A 22,354-nucleotide genomic window follows, 5' to 3' on the forward strand; every position below is an offset into this window, starting at 1 on the left:
AGCACTAAACATGGAAAGGAACAACCAGTACCAGCCACAGCAAAAACATGCCAAATTGTAAAGACCATCGATGCTAGGAAGAAACTGCATCAACTAATGAGCAAAATAACCAGCTAACATCATAATGACAGAATCAAATTCACACATAACAATATTAACCTTAAATGTAAATGGGCTAAATGCTCCAATTAAAAGAAACAGACTGGCAAATTGGATAAAGAGTCAAGACCCATTGGTGTGCTGTATTCAGGAGACCCATCTCATGTGCAGAGACACACATAGGCTCAAAATAAAGGGAAGGAGGAAGATCTACCAAGCAAATGGAAAACAAACAAACAAAAAAGCAGGGGTTGCAATCCTAGTCTCTGATTAAACAGACTTTAAACCAACAAAGATCAAAAGAGACAGAGAAGGCCATTACATAATGGTAAAAGGATCAATTCAACAAGAACAGCTAACTGTCCTAAATATATATGCACCCAATACAGGAGCACCCAGATTCATAAAGCAAGTCCCGAGTGACCTACAAAGGGACTTAAACTCCCACACAATAATAATGGGAGATTTTAACACCCCACTGTCAACATTAGACCAATCAATGAGACAGAAAGTTAATAAGGATATCCAGGAATTGAACTCAGCTCTGCACCAAGTGGACCTAATAGACATCTACAGAACTCTCCACCCCAAATCAACAGAATATACATTCTTCTCAGCACCACATCACACTTATTCCAAAACTGACCACATAGTTGGAAGTACAGCACTCCTCAGCAGATGTAAAAGAACAGAAATGATAACAAACTGTCTCTCAGACCACAGTGCAATCAAACTAGAACTCAGGATTAAGAAACTCACTCAAAACTGCTCAACTACATGGAAACTGAACAACCTGCTCCTGAATGACTACTGGGTACATAACAAAATGAAAGCAGAAATAAAGATGTTCTTTGAAACCAATGAGAACAAAAACACAACATACCAGAATCTGGGACACATTTAAAGCAGTGTGTAGAGGGAAATTTATAGCACTAAATGCCCACAAAAGAAAGCAGGAAAGATCTAAAATTGACACCCTAACATCACAATTATAAGAACTAGAGAAGCAAGAGCAAAGACATTCAAAAGCTAGCAGAAGGCAAGAAATAACTAAGATCAGAGCAGAACTGAAGGAAATAGAGACACAAAAAACCCTTCAAAAATCAATGAATCCAGCAGCTGGTTTTTTGAAAAGATCAACAAAATTGATAGATCGCTAGCAAGACTAAGAAAAGAGAGAAGAATCAAATAGACGTGATAAAAAATGATAAAGGGGATATCACCACAGATCCCACAGAAATACAAACTACTATCAGAGAATACTAGAAACACCTCTATGCAAATAAACTAGAAAATCTAGAAGAAATGGATAAATTCCTGGACACATACACCCTCCCAAGACTAAACCAGGAAGAAGTTGAATCCCTGAATAGACCAATAAGAGATTCTGAAATTGTGGCAATAATTAATAGCCTACCAACCAAAAAAAGTCCAGGACCAGATGGATCCACACCCAAATTCTACCAGAGGTACAAAGAGGAGCTGGTACCATTCCTTCTGAAAGTATTCCAATCAATAGCAAAAGAGGGAATCCTCCCTAATTCATTTTATGAAGCTAACATCATCCTGATACCAAAGCCTGGCAGAGACACAACAAAAAAAAAGAGAATTTAGACCAATATCCCTGATGAACATTGATGCAAAAATCCTCAATAAAATACTGGCAAACTGAATTCAGCAGCACATCAAAAAGCTTATCCACCACGATCAAGTTGGCTTCAACCCTGGGATAAAAGGCTGGTTCAACATACACAAATCAATAAATGTAATCCATCATATAAACAGAACCAAAGAAAAAAACCACATGATTATCTCAATACATGCAGAAAAGGCCTTTGACAAAATTCAACAGCCCTTCCTGCTAAAAACTCTCAATAAACTAGGTATTGATGGGACATATCTCAAAATAATAAGAGTTATTTATGACAAACCCACAGCCAATATCACACTGAATGGGCAAAAACTGGAAGCATTCCCTTTGAAAACTGGCACAAGACAGGGATGCCTTCTCTCACCACTCCTATTCAACATAGTGTTGGAAGTTCTGGCCAGGGCAATCAGGCAAGAGAAAGAAATAAAGCGTATTCAATTAGGAAAAGAGGAAGTCAAACTGTCCCTGTTTGCAGATGACATGATTGTATATTTAGAAAACCCCATCGTCTCAGCCCAAAATCTCCTTAAGCTGATAAGCAGCTTCAGCAAGGTCTCAGGATACAAAATCAATGTGCAAAAATCACAAGCATTCCTATACACCAATAACAGACAAATAGCCAAATCTTGAGTGAACTCCCATTCACAATTGCTTCAAAGAGAATAAAATACCTAGGAATCCAACTTACAAGGGATGTGAAGGACCTCTTCAAGGAGAACTACAAACCACTGCTCAACGAAATAAAAGAGGACACAAACAAATGGAAGAACATTCCATGCTCTTGGGTAGGAAGAATCAATATCGTGAAAATGGCCATACTGCCCAAGGTAATTTATAGATTCAATGCCATCCCCATCAAGCTACCAATGACTTTCTTCTCAGAATTGGAAAAAACTAATTTAAAGTTCATATGGAATCAAAAAAGAGCCCTCATTGCCAAGACAATCCTAAGCCAAAAGAACAAAGCTGGAGGCATCATGCTACCTGTCTTCAAACTATACTACAAGGCTACAGCAACCAAAACAGCATGATACTGGTACCAAAACAGAGATATAGACCAATGGAACATAATAGAGCCCTTGGAAATAATACCACACATCTACAACCATCTGATCTTTGACAAACCTGACAAAAACAAGCAATGGGGAAAGGATTTCCTATTTAATAAATGGTGCTGGGAAAACTGGCTAGTCATATGTAGAAAGCTGAAACTGGATCTCTTCCTTACACCTTATACAAAATTAATTCAAGATTGATTAAAGACTTACATGTTAGACCTAAAACCATAAAAACCCTAGAAGAAAACCTAGGCAATACCATTCAGGACATAGGCATGGGCAAGGACTTCATGACTAAAACACCAAAAGCAATGGCAACAAAGCCAAAATTGACAAATGGGATCTAATTAAACTAAGGAGCTTCTGCACAGCAAAAGAAACTACCATCATAGTGAACAGGTAACCTACAGAATGGGAGAAAATTTTTACAATCTACCCATCTGACAAAGGGCTAATATCCAGAATCTACAAAGAACTTAAACAAATTTGCAAGAAAAAATCAAACAACCCCATCAAAAATTGGGCAAAGAATATGAACAGACACTTCTCAAAAGAAGACATTTATGCAGCCAACAGACACATGAAAACATGCTCATCATTACTGGCCATCGGAGAAATGCAAATCAAAACCACAGTGAGATACCATCTCATATCAGTTAGAATGGTGGTCATTAAAAAGTCAGGAAACAACAGGTGCTGGAGAGGATGTGGAGAAATAGGAACACTTTTACACTGTTGGTGGGACTGTAAACTAGTTCAACCATTGTGGAAGACAGTGTGGTGATTCCTCAAGCATCTAGAACTAGAAATACCATTTGACCCAGCCATCCCATTACTGGGCATATACCCCAATGATTATAAATCATGCTGCTATAAAGACATATGCACACGTATGTTTATTGCGGCACTATTCACAATAGCAAAGACTTGGAACCAACCCAAATGTTCATCAATGATAGACTGGATTAAGAAAATGTGGCACACATACACCATGGAATACTACACAGCCATAAAAAGGATGAGTTCATGTCCTTTGTAGGGCCATGGATGAAGCTAGAAACCATTCTGAGCAAACTATCGCAAGGACAGAAAATCAAACACTGCATGTTCTCACTCGTAGGTGGGAATTGAACAATGAGAACACTTGGACACAGGGTGGGGAACATCACAGGGGTGGGGGGCAGGGGGAGGGATAGCATTAGGAGATATACCTAATGTAAATGACGAGTTAATGGGTGCAGCACACCAACATGGCACATGTATACATATGTAACAAACCTGCACGTTGTGCACATATACCCTAGAACTTAAAGTATAATAATAAAAACAAACAACAAAAAACAAAACAAAAATAAATAAATAAATAAAAAAGAAGTTCCTATGACTTCTTATACTCAAACACTACTGGAGTGGGAACAACCCCTCTTCTGTTTCAGCTGTGGTTCCCAGATGGCCCTGCTTTGCTTTTCAGTGAATATTTTTCAGCTGTCTTGGCATTCCCGCTTCCAGGTCTTTTAGTCACCATGCTGCTTCCTTCAGCTTCCTTCTGTATAGACACTCACGCCATGCAGGTGTTGTGGCTATCATCTGACTTCCTCCTGCATAGATACTGATACCATGCAGGTGTTGTGGTTATGAAAGTCCCACCTGTATTTTGGGGTTTGAGGAGATACCCTGTCACCTGGTTTTGTTGTAAGTTTTTTGACATTTTTTTGATTTTGCTATTTAGTTGCTATGTTTATTTTTATGTGGAATTCTAGAAGATCCAAAAAGTATGCTGCCACTACCACTGTCATCTTCTCAGTTATAATAAAATATAAATTAAGCATAAATAAGGGAAAAAGTAAGGGTGGTATAAAATGAAATCACAGTAGTAAATGGTGTACTATTATAAAGTGATTCCCAGCAAAATAATAAATTCACGGGAGAGTGAATAACAACAAATGCAAAAACTAAAGTTAATTCACAGCAGACTTGGTTAATATATAGTTATTTTATAGTAATGTCAAGCTATTTAGATATATTCATGGAATTATTTAAACCTGTGGATTTTAAATGGTGAAGTGTAAATAGGGTTTGTTCCTTTCTTCTCTCATTACATCCTCCCCTGACTTTCCCAACACAACTTTCTCCTCATCTTGTTTACATAGAAACACAGAGCTCAGGGAAAGAGTAAATGATTTTGGTAATCAAATATCCACTGGAGAGTGTGTTCAGTGAGCCCACGTTAGCGCTCATGTGTCATGGTCTCTAAGGAACAATTTCAAAAACTTGACCTAGGCTTTTTCAAGCTAGGAACAGTTGACAGCAAATTCTAATCCAGGTTATAAAAAATGGTAAACATTATTCACTCTTTATATTATCCCCCCGAAATTTATACTGTTGTACGTTAAAGTGGTTTATTGAGGTCTTGCTTTGTGCTAAAGTGTGTGTGCTGTGTGCAGGGATACAGCAGTGACAAAAGGGATTCTGATCTCTTTGGGATATGACTTATTTCCAGAGATGTTAGGTGTGTCAGTCTTGGCATCACTACAGATAAGTTACTGTGATCCAAAAATGTTTTTACAATCACATCAACTTAATTCTTAAAAATTGATTTTAAAAAACTTCCCCTAAAGACACACAGACAAACACTTGAAACTATGCTAGCCCCCAAGGCTAAGACAGGTGATTAATCTGGAGTTGTGGTTTCACCACCTTTAACTATCGTCTATCCTTTCCCTTGCACGCTTGTTTGTTGTTATTTCTGGTGAAATTTTAAGTGAATGCCAATTTATAGTGGAGCCTGGTAATGACATAAAAATCAAGACAGCAAGGCTTATTTCAGATTAAGTTACTGGAAGCAAAATACATACAATGCAAAGATTAATGTATTTTAAGTGTACTTGCTGTTTAAATAAATACCATTATAAATCCTCTTGTCTTTTATGTAAAACAAATAATCACTGTTTAATTTGTCTTTTCTGTAAATTAAGAACTTTATGTATTAGATTTGCTTTAAGGGAGGAAATCCAGTACCTGGACAGTTTGCTAAATAGGTCATTCTCCATCAGGTGATCTGTGTATCAATTCATCCTCTGTTATTTATAAAACAACGTGTGCCATCTGGGTTTTATTTCCTCCTTTTTTGTTGCCTTTTGCCACCAGACCATAAACCTTTTGAATGCAGAGACTATCTTGTATGTATCTGTATCCCCATTAAATGCTTACTAAACAGTGATAGTGATATTTGTGAAGTAATGAAAGACCCCCCCCCATCAATTTTTCCTATTTCAGGATCATAATTAAACTTTGGTGGCTATGTTCATTCAATCAGTTAGCTACTATACGTGCTGAGATCTGGGAAGGCTAAAAAGACCGTAATAGTCTGTACCTTTGAGAAGTTTATAATCTCATTAGAAAGATAAAAATGCACACATAAAATGTGAATAAAAATTGCCATATTATTATTTAGATGTCAAATAGAGTTTATATATTATATTACAGTCTTTATAAAAATACTTTGGCTTTATTTATAAAGTTTGTTCTTTTCTTTTTCCTGAGTGAATATCAATTGTTTTTTATGCCTTTTCCCCCTTTTTCTTTCTCTAGTACCAAAGAGTATTATTATAGATGTTTTAATCATCTGACATTTTTAACATCAATACAATTTTCTAATGACATTTCTTACCTAGGAAAGAGATTCTATACACAGACAGCATGAGGCAGCCCGGCAAGCTCTAATGGGAAGGATACGTCCTGATCACACACTCCTATTTCAAAGGTAGCAATTTATCACATGAGCAACTTTAGATTGATTTCCTAGTGTCCAAATAATATCAAATGAATCCTAAATCATGAACATAAACAGAGACCTCTGTCCTAAAATGGACCCAGTGATTCAGCAGTAAACCCAGTTCTAGAAGTTGTATTTCCTTTTCATTTGTATACATTTTTAAAAGGCACAATGCTCATAGCTACTAGAAACTGATGATTTTTTAAAGATTGCAAAGAATATTTCTTTGCAAGAAGAAGATGGGTGATTAATCTGGAGTTGTGGCTTCACCACCTTTAACTATCGTCTATCCTTTCCCTTGCATGCTTGTTTTGGTTCTTTTTATTGTCTGTAATTTCAAGTTATCTGTTGAGGATCTTTAATCAATATAAATAAAATTACATTTTTGTTCACTTGTTTGCTGCCATGTCAAAACAGAGTGATTAATTTTCTTCATGTTGGTAGGCTATCTTTGGATAGTCAGATTCAAAAGACAGGCTGTGTGATATATGCAAATTTGTATGGGGGAGTTGGGAAGGTGGTGGCCAGGAGTGAGACGCTGGGCCTAGGTGACCACTACCCAGCGGAATGCCAGGCCTGTTCGAACACCCTGGACAGAGAAACTGCAATTTTAAATATGAGTTCCAAATGGGTCATCACAAAGGCAGATAGATGCCTTGAATTTGCCTGCATTTATATGCAACTGGGCTGCTTTGCACATAGCAACTCTAGCAAGTCTGAAGAACAGCAGGGTTTATTCACGAAAAATGGCTAATGATTCTTATCTTTCAAGTCAGTCTGAGGGAACAGACTTGCATACAGCACATATGAATAGATGAAAAAGGATATTTTATGCTAGAGTTTAGTTGAACGTATAATGGTAGAATTTTTAGAAATATTTTACTTGGATACCATTTCAAAGCATTAGATTATAAATAAAGTTGGAAAACACCTATTTTTAACTTTTATAGCAGTTGATATATTGCTAGCCCTTGCATAACAAATGGACTAGGGAATCTCCAGGAAGATAATTTGCCTATATTAGTACTTTAATGCTCTGGAATATTCACAGCAATGAATATTTACTTAACCTTCAAATTAGAATGTAATGATGCCAATGACTTAGACAAGCTCTGATGTGAATGTTTCTGAGTGGATACATTACATTATTTCACATAGATCTCATTGGCATTTGCGTTGATCTGGCATATTTAGGTGTACATGTGTGTACACTTGGTATCTTTAAAAAATCCTTTTTTTTTTTTTAATTTCCAATTCCAGGGGTCCAGTACCAGCACCTCTCACCAGTGGCCTACACTATTATACAACTTTAGAAGAACTCCGGAAAAGTTTTGATCTTTGTGAAGACTATTTTAAACCTCCATTTGGACCATATCCTGAAAAGAGGTGAGTTGAGGAGTTTTGTTGGATGGAATTGGCTATTTTCTGCTGGTTAGTTAAAATGATGGTACTCATCTCTAGGCTTCAGAGAAATCCTAAAACTGGGAAGCAGGGCCCTAACTCCCGCTGTAGAATTTGAAGGGAGTAGACCATGCCCCTCTATGGAGGGCCCAGGCATATAACCTAGGTTCACCATTGGAAGCTTTTATCTGGGACTTTGAATCTTGAGGGAGTGATACAAAGACACAGGGGCAGTTAGAGGTTATTCAAGTCACCAGTCACAGAAGAACCGAGATTTCAGAGGAAGAGCACAGACATCCATTGTGGTAAGGCAGGCAATGATGTTCTGCTAATCTCTTCCTGTACTGTGATTCGGCTATGTTCTTGGTTCCTAGCTTACCTTTGTTCCTGCCTCATTTTAAAGCCTGGTTCTCTAGTTTCCATTAATTTCATAAAGTACCCCATAGCCTTCCAATAATTCCTTTTTTAATATTCATCTTGGCCAAAGAGTGTCTGTATTTGCAACCAACCATTCTGATTAGTATGACGCTGTATTTCAAAATGTTTACCAATGGAAGTCCAATATATAAAAGGCCATTTCAGGATCTCAGTGTTTATGTCATAGTGTGGCTCAAAAGCTGAAAATGTTTAGGCTGAGGGCCCCTTATAGACCACAATAGAGCCTCCATTGCTGATTGTAGCACTGTGCTTTTGAGAACATTCTACTACATTTTGTTTCTCCTTCAGTTGCTCCTGTCACTGCAGCTGACCATCTCGCTGTAAGTCTTGAAAACAAATTTACACAAAGATCTGGCTGGTTGGGTCAATTGCCATCTACTACAGGGTGCCCCTCTTGGGTAGAGATCTCTAGCCAGGGCCCTCATAGGTTGCTGGCTGGTCTATAGATTGGCTGTCGCTATGTCAGGCACCTAGCCTTTAGCCAGTATTCTGTGGTCAGACCAGTGACAGCGAACCAGGTGGAAAACCCTTCAGAAGGGGGCCACGGGTATGGCAGTCTCTGTGGAGCATCCAAACGCATGGCAATGTAATGGACATACAATGTGCCTGGAAAAAACTCACCAAAATATGAACAGTGGATATTTCTCTAGAATTACCAGTTATTTTACTTTTCTTCTTTATCCTTTTTTCCTGTAACACCTAAATTATTTGCACAGGGATATATATTTTATTTCTGTATCCTAAAAAGCTATTAAAAATCCCTAAGAATTTAATGAAATATTCAATAAATGAGAAAGTAAGAGGATTTACACCAAAATATTATGTTATTATCTTCTAGTGATAAGATTATGGCCAGTTTTTGTTTTTTTGTTCACCCCCCGTATTTTCAACAATGAGCATTTTTATAATTTTTGAAGCATTAGCATAACTTTACAAAGTTATTTTAGAAGTCTGTCACAGCAAAGGGATATTTTATGATGGTGATATATCATAATGAGAATGAAAACTTTTAAAATGAGCAGTGCTTTCCTTTATTTCTGAGTTTTATTTTTCTGACACTTGGGATTTCCTTCCATAAATTTGATGATGAAAAATAGCTGTCCCCTCTAAATTGTCCCCTCTCAGTCTGCACGTTTCACTAGAGATTAGAGACCCTAGCATTATAATTAGTTAATTAGCTTTCTGTAACCATGTTGAAACTGTGATCTCTGAGGATTTGTTTGAGCTCTGAATTGTTAGTACAGTGAGGTAGGCAGATGGGAATACAGCAAAAAAGAGAAAACAAAGTGGCCTAATGGGCTGCAGTAGGTTTACACACCATCTCTTCCCATGGTAAAAGGGGTCAGGCCTGTGGCTCGTCTCACACTTCACCTGTGGTCATGCATGTGTCTTTTAACTCCACCACTTTCTTTCTTCTGACTTTCAATGAGTATTCATTTAATACTTTGACACAAAGGAAAAATAATTGTTGAAAGACAGAACTTGCTCTGTGATGCCTTTTTTGGTGTGTGTCTTAAATGCAGACATATTCTTCCCCAAAACATATGTGTTATGGTTTGAGCTGTCCCCCATTCCCCCAATTTCATATGTTGGAGTCCTGACCCCCGGGATCTCAGAATGTGACCTTATTTGGAAATAGGGCCACTGCAGATGTAATTTGTTAAGATGAGGTCATATTGGAGTAGGGTGGGCTCCTAAGCCAATAAGGCTGTCCTTGTAAAAAGGAGAAATTTGGACACAGGCACACACATAGGGAGAATACCTTGTGATGAAGACTCAGATTGGGGTGATGGGGCAGAAGCCAAGGAGCACCAAAGCTTTGCCAGCAAACCACCGGAAGTGATGACAGAGGCCTGGAACAATTCTCCCTCACAGACCCTGGAAGGAATCAGCCCTGCTGACACATTGATTTTGGACTTTAGGCCTCCATAACTGTGAGACAATCAATTTCCGTTGTTTAAGCCACTCAGTTCATGGTACCTTGTTATGGCAGCCGGAGCAAACTAATACGACCTGTATTAAAAATCCAGTGAAATTTTTCTTTTCACATTCTTTCTGTGTTCCCTTTAACATGCTACATAGTTATATGCTATGTATGTATTTAATTTATATGTTATACATATAACCTACTATTGTATGCACTATATCTTTATCACTTTGGGTTACTGCATGTTTTGCTGAAAGTTGGAAGAACATCTTTATGCATCTATCATTTGATAAAAAGCTCTATCCCATAAAACATAAATGCATCTACTGCTATATTTAGGACAAAAGACTCAGTCTAGTTATAAATCTAAAGAGAAGATCCCATGCATAGGTTAATAATGACACTTTCCCAATGCAGGAAGTAGAGGAGAGATTTGTCTGGTGACTGGAAGAGCCAGATGTTGGAAATATTGGCCTCAGTTTACTCTTCTCTAGAAAGTGCTTTTTGGGCAAGCTCAGTAAACCTAGATGGGAACAAGAGATTGGGAAACAAGGTCTCCTAGGAGACTTTGCTCTGTATAAAGGAAGCCTAGGCCTGGTGCAGTGGCTCACACCTCTAATTCCAGTACTTTGGGAAGGCAAGGTAGAAGGATTGGATCATTTGAGCCCAGGAGTTCAAGACCAGCCTTGGCGATATAGTGAGACTCTGTTTCTACCAAAAAAAAAAAAAGCAGCTGGGAATGGTGGTATGTGCCTTTCGTCTCAGCTACTCAGGAGGCTGAGGTGGGAGGATGGCTTGAGCACAAGAGGTCAAAGCTGCAGTGAGCCGTGATTGCACCATTGCATTCCAGCCTGGATGACAGACCGTGTCTCAAATAGATAAATTAATTTAAATTAAATTAAATTAAATTAAATTAAATGGACATAACATTCTGGCATAGAATTCCAAAAGCTGTTGTCCAGCAAAAAGAAGACAGTCCCAAGAACTCAGCCCAAGATGGTAAGATGGACCTCCTCCTTTGAGCAAGCAATTAGACTTCTCTGCCACTTGATAACAAGTAACTGACACTTCTAAGCAGAATCCTTAGTGTGCAGAGAGAGTGCCCCATCCCAGAATACCTCTATCTGGGAATGTTGGTGCCATGTAGCCCTAGCTGTAGTTGACAGACATCTGAGGTCCAAGTAGTAGGCAGGTGGCTATGCCCAGCAGCACGTGGGTTTTCCAGGAGAGCTGGGTTTGGATTCCCAAGTGCACCAGTGCTGTGGCCTCTGCTTGCCATTCAGACATAATACAGACAATGTGAGTGGTGCACATCAGCTGTGTCACCCTCAGTATGCCTATACCACTCCACTCCCTTACCTCCTGGGTCAAGGACAGGCCCAGATGATAGCTAATTGCACTATGTTTTTCAATACTAGAGCCCTGAACTCCTGGGGATATCTCATTAAGACTGGCTTCTACCCTTTTAATCTCTGCCACAGTCAATATCATCCTAGTAAACATAAATGCCTTCATTTAAATGGCAGGCTTTACCTTGTATAGACCCAATTGCATCAGCCTTTCCTATTGCCAGGTATGAATCTAAGTTAAATGTGGAGTGTGAACAAGTGGAGTTCAACTTGAACTTGATCCTAGAAATGTACTTCTTTGCTGGGATAGGGATCATAACATTGGAACTACAGAAAAGAAAGTATAATCACAGCCACGTACTAGGTTCTGCAGTGAAAAATTACCTATTAATTTTCAATGTTTTAATCAACCTTTGGCCAAATCATGAAAAGACAGAACTATGAATACAAAGCTTAACATAATCAACTTTGACAGTGAAAAGCAGACCTGTAATGACAAAATTTAGGAGATAGAGGTGGAGGGTCAATTTTATTATCTGTTGTTAATGAAAGAAGAAATGTAGTTTTAAAATATGATATATGAAGATGCAGATCTGACAGATGGAAGAACTGAGAATAGTGATAGAACTATGTAGGGGGAGTGTTATAAAGTGAGTTAAGTTCTTCCGTATCATAGCAGAAATCCTATCTATTAAAAGATATGTTTAAAATTTATGTCAGGCCTGGGCGGCGTGGCTCATGCCTGTAATCCCAGCACTTTGGGAGGCCCAGGAGGGTAGATCACTTGAGGTCAGGAGTTCAAGACCAGCCTGGCCAACATGGCAAAAACCCATCTCTACTAAAAATACAAAAATTAGCCAGATGTGGTGGTGCGCACCTGTAGTCCTAGTTACTGAGGAGGCTGAGGCAGGAGAATCAGTGAAACCCAGGAGGCAAAGGTTGCAGTGAGCCAGGATGGTGCCACTATACTCCAGCCTGGGTGACAGACAGAGCCTCTATGTATAATTTGACTTAATTTTAACTATATAGAGAGAGCAGGTTGATTAAAATGTTAATGATAAATTTTTGGAGAGTTGAGTAAAAGTTTGTCTAGGTCCAAATCAAATTTAAAAGAAAAACAGCAAGCTTTATACAATACAACAAAAGGGTTAATATTCAATACATAAAGAGTTCAGACAAATTGGTAAGAAAAACGGTATGGTCCTCAACAGATAAATGAGCAAAAGACATACACAATTCACAAAAGGAGTGTGGGGAGGAGCTAATGAATAAATATAAAAAATAATGTTTAATCTTGCTTGTGATTAGAAAGCAATTTTAAATAATATGACACTTTTTGCTTGTTGAATTAGCAAAACTGATTTTTTAAAATTATTTTTTAAATGGTGCAAAGAGAAAGATACCGCTGGAGAGCCCAGATTTTGTTGGGAGATAAAATTTCACAATCTTTTGGGGGGCAATTAGGAAGTTTATAGCAAAATCCTAAATAATATATTTACTATTGACCTAGTTATCCTGCTTCTGGGAGTTGATACTGTCTTAGACCATTCAGGCTGCTATAATAAAATACCATAGACTGCGTAGCTGATAGACAACACACATTTATTTCTCCCAGTTCTGGAGGCTGGGAGTTTAAGATCAAAGTGCTGGCAGATTCAGTGCCTGGTCAGGGCCCACTTCCTGGTTTCCAGATGCCATCTTGTGGCAGTGTGTAGATGTGTCCTCTACACAATGGAAGGGGTGAGGGAGCTCTCTGGAGTCTTAAATAAGGGCACTAATCCAACCATGAGGGCCCCACCCTCATGACCTAAGCACCTCCTGAAGGCCCCACCTCCTAATGTTATCACCTTGGGGATGAGAATTTCAACATAGGAATTTGTGGGGATGCAAACATTCAGACCCTAGCAGATACTAATAAATTAACATGTGGAAAATCATCATATGCAAAGATATTCATTATGACAGAAAAACTTGGAAATAACCTGAATGTCCAGAAATAACAGAATGCTCAAATAAAGCATGAAGCATATACTTGATGGACTATTATACAGCAGTTAAAGATCAGGGTTCAGAAAACTGTTGATAACTTAAAACTGTTCACTGAAAATGTGCACAATTACATAAAACAAAAAGAGCCAAACGGTAAGAGTGGCTTTCTATGCGTGATTTTCCTTTTTCCTTCTAGTTTTCTGTATTTTCTAAATTGTCTATAATGCGTATGATTTACTTTTATAATGAGAAGCAATTAGTGAACTTTGTTTTTAGGAAATTAATTCAGTAGATAAAGATAAGTCAATCCAAAACAATTGAACTGAAGTATGAATGTGTATGGGATATGAGAAGCAGAGTTACGAAGCTAGTGGATCTTGTGTAACACTTAACCACATGCCAGTTTCCATTCTGGGAATGTGACATATGTTATCTCAACACACACACATACACACACACACACACAAATTTATAACTACTACCCAGCGAGAAAAAAATGCTGTCATTTTCCTCATTTTAAAAATGTGACAACTGAGGCAAGTTAATTAGTCGGTAAAAGGACTTGAAGCTATCAAGTCTCAGAGCTGAGGTCTGAACCAAAGCCAAAAGTCTCGAATCTTTGTGCTAAGCCACTTGGCTACACTGTCTACAAGACTTAGAATTTAACTGAAGGAAGAAGACATGTATAGAGAAACACCAATGACATAGGCACGTCTGTGATGAATGAAAGACAATTAGTTCAGACATATTTTTTGTCTGACTTTCATTATTTTCTACCAGAGGTTTCTTTTTTCTTCCCAAACTACCTCTTATTTGCTAAAGCTCCCCAAGATATGCCAGCATCTCTGACAGATAATTCACATTCTCTGCGGCTTTCTAAAGAAAAATTATTAAACTTTAAAAAACAGGAAGGCCATATATTTGCATTTCAACTCTATGTCTGAGGGGTTTGCCTACATTTATACCTGTTTTTTTTTTCTTTTTTGACACTTGCTGTTAACTAGAAATCTTTCTGTGTGTGCATGGGGGATGAGGGGATCTTTTTGCTTGGTCTCAGCATGATTCCTTGCCGAGATCCTACCAATGACTGAGGACATCCAGTGATGAGACAGCTGGGGAGGTCAAGAGCACAATCTATAAATATTTCAATCAGCCACCATCTGGTCCTGGGGTCATTGGCTGGTGAGATCCAGAAACCTGGGCCAGAACAAGCCCCCTGTGGCCTGGGTCAAAAGAGACACACGTCACTTGGGTTATGGCGCCCTCTTCCCAAGCCATAGTGGTATAAAACTCCAGGCCTCATGCTTCCCCGCTCCTACCTTTTCAGTAGTTCAATTATCCTATTCCCACCCCCGAACCTTCCCTTAAAAAGTCTACTCCTGGCCAGGTGTGGTGGCACATGCCTGTAATCCCAGCACTTTGGGAGGCCGAGGCGGGCGAATCACCTGAGGTCAGGAGTTTGAGAACAGCCTGGCCAACATGGAGAAACCCCATCTCTACTAAAAATACAAAAAATTAGCTGGGCGTGGTGGTGTGTGCCTGTAATCCCAGCTACTCGGGAGGCTGAGGCAGGAGAATGGCTTGAACCGGGGAGGCGGAGGTTGCAGTGAGCTGAGATGGCACCATTGCACTCCATCTTGGGCAACAAGAGCAAAACTCTGTCTCAAAAAAAAAAAAAAAATGTCTACTTCTTGTCTTTTTCCAGTTAGTTTTCCAAGCCAGCATCTTTCTATCATTCCTGAAATTTACTTTGACTGAGAAGAATTCCAGAGCCATTAAGTTGGAGAAGAGAAGCCTGTCTCCCAGTGATGCCCTTCAGATGTCACGATGGTCCCTCTGCTGAGAGCATTCTCCTTCCTCCCCTCCAGTTTCAACCTTCACCCCACCTTCCCCCTTTTCTAGCTAATTCATCCCTCATGTCTTAACTAAAATGGCACTTCCTCAAGGAGAGCTGTCCTGGTATGCCTAATGTATCATCTTACAGCATTTGTGTTTTTCTTCATATCTCAGTTTTTGTAAAGCACGTGTGTGATTAGATACACCCCCCAGTCTGTAAGCTGGACAGGGCAGGTCCAGATCTCGTGTTCACTGCTATATCCCCTGAACCTCCTCAGTGTTAGAATTGAGAATGACTTGATAAATGAGTGACAGAAAAGGGTTAAGAGTGTAAACAATCTTTGGGGTCCCAAGGTGGGAGATGGGGACTGCACTGGTCAGGGAGAGGGGAGAGGATCATGTCCACCTTTCTGTCAGGTGGAATTAAAGCTGTCCCCCTTGCTGAGTCAGGGACTACTCATGGCATGACTTCAATGTTTAGTGAGGAAATTTCACTCAGTAAATTTCTCCTGCCTTCTTGCATAGGCCTGAAATCTGCCATGAAAGCTGCATTCTTTTAAGACGTTGGCCCTTATTAAAAGGCAAGATTTATCCAAAACGTAATGGCTTAAATATCAACCATTTTCGTGTGATCAATTTCAGATTCTCCAATGACAGCAAATGTGGTGGGGATGAGGCACAGTGGTAGAAGTGCCTGTAAACAAGGTTCAGCTGCTTACCAGGGCTTTGCAGGACGAGCTCCCCTGGTAGCGCTGCCTCCCTGGAAGGGAGTGAAGAAACAGGTGAATCCCAAAGGAGAGGAACCTGGCGGTAGGAAGTGTTTGGGCTCAGAAGCAGGGATTGCAGGTGCCCAATCATACCTGAACATTATCCTAAAAATGGAAATGAGTGTGGGGCATAGTGGCTTACACTTGTTATTCCAGTACTTTGGGAGGCCGAGGCCGGCAGATCACCTGAGGTCAGGAGTTCAAGACCAGCCTGGCCAACATGGCGTAACCCCGTCTCTACTAAAAATACAAAAATTAGCCAGGCAATGGTGCATGCCTGTGGTCCCAGCTACTAGGGAGGCTGAAGCGATAGAATCACTTGAACCCAGGAAGTGGAGGTTGCAGTGATCCCAGATTGTGCCACTGCCCTCCAGTCTGGGCGACAGAATAAGACTCTGTCTCCAAAAAAAAAAAAAAAAAAAAAAAAAAGGAAACGAAATCACAGTCCCCAAAACCTATGCCCAGTGTGAGGTCCAGATCAGGTCACCTACCATGGTACCATGGTTTTGTTTCTCTATCCTTGAAATAAAATCCTGGAGATTAGGATCTGTGCCTTACTTATCTTGTTTTATACTCCAGCACTTATCATGATGTCTTGCTCTTAGTAAATACTCAGCCATGTCTTGTATAATGGATGAGACATTTATGCTAATGTGTACAGTACCTATTATATTTTAAGATATGTCAGCTGCTATGTAGCACCTGCTATAGACACTGTTGAAAACTAGCTCAACACAAGACATGTCCACTAACTACTGTGGACTTGATAAAGGTAACCCAGTGAAGTCATAGGCATAGATCGTGTGGCCATTAGTAGCGAATAGTTTGCATCTCAAAAAGATCTTTGATTTTTCATTTTTTCAGTGGGAAGGATTCCTTGGTTTCCATGAAATGTTCATTGTTTCAGTTCTGTCCGTGGTCAAAAGAATTGCCTTTCCAGCCTCCAGATGGGAGCATTTCTTCACGCCTAGGATCAGAAGCCAGTGACAGTGAGACTGGAGAGACCCTGAAAGGTATGAGTTAGGCCAAGCGCGGTGGCTCATGCCTGTAATCCCAGCACTTTGGGAGGCCGAGGCGGATGGATCTCCTGATGTCAGGAGTTCGAGACCAGCCTGGCCAAAATGGTGAAACCCCCATCTCTACTAAAAATACAAAAAATTAGCCAGGTGTGGTGGTGGGCACCTGTAATCCCAGCTACTCGGGAGGCTGAGGCAAGAGAATTGCTTGAACCCAGGAGGTGGAGGTTGCAGTGAGCCGAGATCACACTACTGCACTCCCGGGTAACAAGAGCAAAACTCCATCTCAAAAAAAAAGGTATGAGTTGTTTTACATATGGTACTATAAGTTATATATATTTATATTTGTTTATATATGTTTCCCACTGTCTTTTTATTGATCCTGATTTTTGAAAATTAAATGAGAGTATTGAGTCAGAATCTCCCTCTAAGGTAGAGTGTTATTTTGTTGCCTATTGTTATAGGTGAAAAACAAAGTTGAGAAAGGTGGTGAATCCACCCACGGTCACTTAGCTACTTTGAGTAGAAGCTGCTGCACTGTCCACCTGGCCACATTATCTGCAGGCGTCTGGGGCAAGGACCACATGCTCTTTGGAAGAGGCTTTGGTGAGGTAGACTCCATTCAATGAAGGTGAAGGAAAGCGTGGAGGCTTTGAGTTTTACAGTCCAGTCTTCACTGTGGCGGTTTGGCAGAATTCTGATGGCTTTAGGCTTGAAGGCTCTGGCCCAGCCCCCCTTCACCTCCTTTTTGCCCCTAGATCCCAAACACACACGTGAACATGCATGTCCAGACAGAGGCAGAATGGCCATTGCATTTTTCTCTCTGGGCTCCGCGGCAGTGTTCACAAATGACACTGAGTAAAGCCCTTGAACAGGGTGGGGAAAACAGAGGACTGGAGGTGAAAATGGGAATGGGAGAGAATAATCTGGGTGTCAATAGGCAAGGTGGGGCTCTGTGAGTAGCTGATAGAGGAACGAAGTGAATGGGGAGAACTCTCCAATGCATGGAGGCTAGGAGAGAGCCACCATTTGTAGTCTTGAGGGGATATTTTGCCTGAACCCTGCTTGCTCAGGTGACTGGAGGAACTAGCAAGATAATACAGACCTCTTAATTTGCCTGGCATGAGAAGACACAATAGATACCATCTCCAAAAGGAAGGGATTACTGAAGCAGGCATCTTCTAAGCAATGTGAGGGTGGACTCCCCTTCGCTGCAGTGGTATTCAGGATAGCTGCCTGGAATAAGATATTTTCAAAGATTTGACTCATGCAGGACACAAGCAATAAGGATGAGAGTTTTAACACCAAAGCTCCAGGAAGTAATTCCAAATTCTCATGGCCTTCATGTCAGCTCGCAGGAAGTGGGAAATGTTCTAGGAATTCCGTAGAGGCTGGGACCTGCCACTCCAGGGCCCGAGGGAACCAGGAGTTCTGGACCAAACATAGCACCAAGGCTCATCACAGTTCTAGCTTCTCATAGGACAGTGTTCATGGACCGTCCCCATCTCATTTCCTCCCCCTGCCTGTATCCTTCCTTAAATGGGATGCTTAGGGTCAAATACCGCATTCTAAACCATCTGGCCAGAGCAAAGTGGGGCTGTCATCAGTGGTGTGGTACAGTAGAAAGACATTAGATTAGGAATCAGAAGACCTGTGTTCTAATTCCATTTCTCTACTGGCTGGCTGCACAATATTGGGCAAATCAGTTAACATTTGAGCTTTGGGAATAATAACATAATATCTGTCCTATAATAATATGGTATTATCATATATAACTATATATTATTGTAACATAGATATGCATATTATAATATAATATATAATATCGAGCCAGATAAGATGAGTTTATGGTACAAGTAAGAAGTAAATTGCTAGACACCTGCTAGATATTGTGCTTGTAAGTTTGTATACACATAGCAGAAGACTGTGTTGGTGTACTTTACAGATGCTTTCTGTAGATTCATTTTGTTCCTTTGAATGGGCCACACTTGTATGCCTTTGCTCTTTTGTTGAAAATTGGGCATTTGAAAAAACAGCTACCTCTCCAAGGCTGCAGACTAGCTCAGTGCTACAGAGGACTAATTAGTGGCGCGTGTTCTAAGCCTAGGATCAGGCTTGCATGCAGGCTTCACATCTTTTCAGGCCTTTCCTGGGTATGCATTTTCCCTGGGCTTGTGTGTGTGCTTTTTTCCCAGTTCCCCAGTAGACACAGTTGCTTTTAAATGTTTTAATTTTCTTAGGAGTCTCACCCCTGCTGCTTGTTGGGGCTTTAGCTGTTCTATTGTATCCCTCAATTAGTAGCCCCCGTGTGGTTTTCATGAGCCATCCCCACTGCTCCTGTGGCTTCTCCTCGTTTGAGATCCCAGCTATGCCTGTTTGGGCCATTTGAACTCTGAGTCAGATGACACAGAGACCAATCAGGCAGCTGCCAAACAGGTTAGAACTTTGCAAATTAGATCTGCCCACTCTCTCTGGCTTATAGAAGGGGACTGGGGACCTGACTGCACTTGCCGCAAATCACACTGCAATGTGCTGGAGTGAGGCGGGGCAAGGGCGGGTGAAAGCACCATGACGTTTCCTACCATTTGAATGTGGCTTTTCCTGGACTAGGCATTTGTTTGGTTGCTGTAGATATTTGACTGGTTCCAGAGTTTCTATAAAGTTATTTTAGCCAGTCTCTAGTTGTTTATTTAATGTTTCCATGGGACAATAAGGGCCTGGAAGTTCTGAGTCTGCCATTTTGCTGATATACTGTGGTGGTTTTCTTAGCAACTATATCATACTGCTGGCTCTGGGTCAAACTCTCATGTCTTTTTTTACATGAACTGTCAAACTAGGTCTCCATCATCCCATATATGTGAAGTTGATTTTTTTTTTTACATAAATGTAACTTTTGTTTTCATCTTTTTATCATTTTGGTTTGGCCCTACATTCCAGCTCAATTAGATCATTTTGTATCTGATTAATCTCCCATATTCTCTATTTTATAGATTTTTGAAATCTATAAAACCAACAAGCATGTGACCTCTGCCTGTGTCATAGTCACTGTCAACAATAGGACTCAGGACTCAGCCGAGTGTAGTGTCACATGGCAAGTCTCAAGTCTCTGCAGACTTAATTTCAGGGAAAGTCCACTTTCCCTGAAAGTAACACTACTATGTGATTACTAGTCAAATCTCTGTAGTGTAACCACATGAGAAACTTTGATAAGTGCCCTGTAGAAATCAAGATACATTGTATCAGTGGTATTTTCTAACTCACAAGTCAGCAACCTTTCTGTAAAGGACCATACAGTAAATGCTTTTGGCTTTGTGGGCCATGTGGGCTCTTGTGCAACCTCTCAACCCTACCATTGTAGCGTGAGAACAGCTATAAACAATGTGCAAATGAATGGGTACAGGATGTGTTCCAATACAATTTTATTTACAAATGAAATAAAATTTACAAATCTGGCTGCAGGCCCGATTTGGCCTATGTGCCATAGTTTATTGACCCCTGCCTAAATAAAAGGGAAATTAAGTTACTTTCAAGTAAATTTTATTTGCAAACCCCTTCAACACTCATCATTCGCTGTAATATTTTATAAATACACAACCATATTTGCTAAGATTTAAAGTCAATGTGGTTGGGCACAGTGGCTCATGTCTGTAATCCCAGCACTTTGGGAGGCTGAGGTGGGCAGATCACTTGAGGTCAGGCATTCGAGACCAGCCTGGCCAACATGGCGAACCCTGTCTCTACTAAAAATACAAAAAGTAGCCGGGTGTGGTGGCGTGCGCCTGTAATCCCAGCTACTCAGGAGGCTGAGGCAGGAGAATCACTTGAACCTGGTAGGCGGTGGTTGCAGTGAGCCGAGATTGTGCCACTGCACTCCAGGCTGGGTGCCAAAGTGAGACTCTGTCTCAAAAATAAATAAAAATAAAGTCAAATATACTGGTTTGTAAACCTTTATTCCTATTTTTTTAAATGGCAATATTACTTGTCTTCAACACTGTTCTCACTGTGAACGAATTATCTAAGGCTGGATACTCTAAAACTGCTTCCGTAAGCAATTCCAGCACCCTGAGATGTAAGTTAGCTGGTTGTAGGACTTGAACAGATTGAAAAAGGAGGCTTGCTCCTCTACTGTCTGCTTTCTTCTCAATGTTTGCTTTGCTCTTTCCTGTTTAAAAAATATCCCCATGGAGAAAAACAAAACCCAGCAAACAAGGGAGGGCCAGATGCAGTGGCTCACGCCTGTAATCCCAGCACTTTGGGAGGCCAAGGCGGGAGGATCACCTGAGGTCAGCAATTCGACATTAGCCTGGCCAACATGGTGAAACCACATCTCTACCAAAAATACAAAAATTAGCCAGGTGTGGTGGTGGCATATGCCTGTAATCCCAGCTACTCAGGAGGCTGAGGCATGAGAATCATTTGAATCCGGGAGGTGGAGGTTGCAGTGAGCTGAGATTGCACCACTGCACTCCAGCCTAGGTGACGGAGTGAGACCCGGTCTCAAAAAAAAAAAAAAAAAAAAAAAGAGGAGTTTTTTTTCTTTTCTTTTGCTGATAACAATATCCTCTCAAACAATGTCTTATTTTTTTCTTTGAATATGTCCTAAAAAGGTCAATGTTCCCTTTGACTTTTCATTGGTTTGGTTTGGCCAATAGATCCAGTCTTCATAGTCTTATCCATCATTTCTGTTTCTCTCACTCTCTATAGAATCCTCTGCTTTACTTTCTCAATCCTTGCTACTCTGCTTTCTTACCAGTGAGAATTCTGCTTCTTCTATGGCCACCATGCCTCTACCTTTCCTCTGTCTCTTCTAAACTCCTCCTGCTTCCCACAGTCCCTGGAGAAACCGACATCCGGATGTCTTCCTGCTTGGTGAGCAGACCAATCTTTAGAGGGCATTAAATGAAGTTTCTGTAGGAAGAACTTCACTTCACTGTGTGTGTGTGTGTCTGTGTGTGTGTGTGTGCGTGTGTGCATGCATGTGTATGATTGTGAAAGAGTACTGTGTAGAGCATTGTTACAGAAGGCATGAGCAGGTGGAAGAATCACTA

General features: G+C 40.3%; 1 protein-coding gene across 9 annotated transcripts in view; it reads left to right on the top strand.

The window, feature by feature from the left end:
- Window positions 1-22,354, top strand: part of LRGUK (leucine rich repeats and guanylate kinase domain containing) — a 202,209-nt gene that overhangs the window by 156,300 nt on the left and 23,555 nt on the right. For 5 of the 9 annotated variants that reach the window (XM_055284068.1, XM_055284065.2, XM_063642264.1 and 2 more), the window contains exons 17-19: window positions 6,483-6,571; window positions 7,844-7,969; window positions 17,155-17,303. In XM_055284068.1, coding sequence (XP_055140043.1) covers window positions 6,483-6,571; window positions 7,844-7,969; window positions 17,155-17,303 — 364 coding nt within the window. Of the gene's footprint in view, window positions 1-6,482; window positions 6,572-7,843; window positions 7,970-8,710; window positions 8,743-10,163; window positions 10,340-16,165; window positions 16,306-17,154; window positions 17,304-22,354 lie in introns of those variants that run through there. The other 4 variants (XR_010121603.1, XR_010121605.1, XM_055284069.2 and 1 more) reach the window with 4 other exon arrangements.

Source organism: Symphalangus syndactylus, chromosome 6 (assembly GCF_028878055.3).
Source record: "Symphalangus syndactylus isolate Jambi chromosome 6, NHGRI_mSymSyn1-v2.1_pri, whole genome shotgun sequence".
Taxonomy (NCBI): Eukaryota; Metazoa; Chordata; class Mammalia; order Primates; family Hylobatidae; genus Symphalangus; species Symphalangus syndactylus.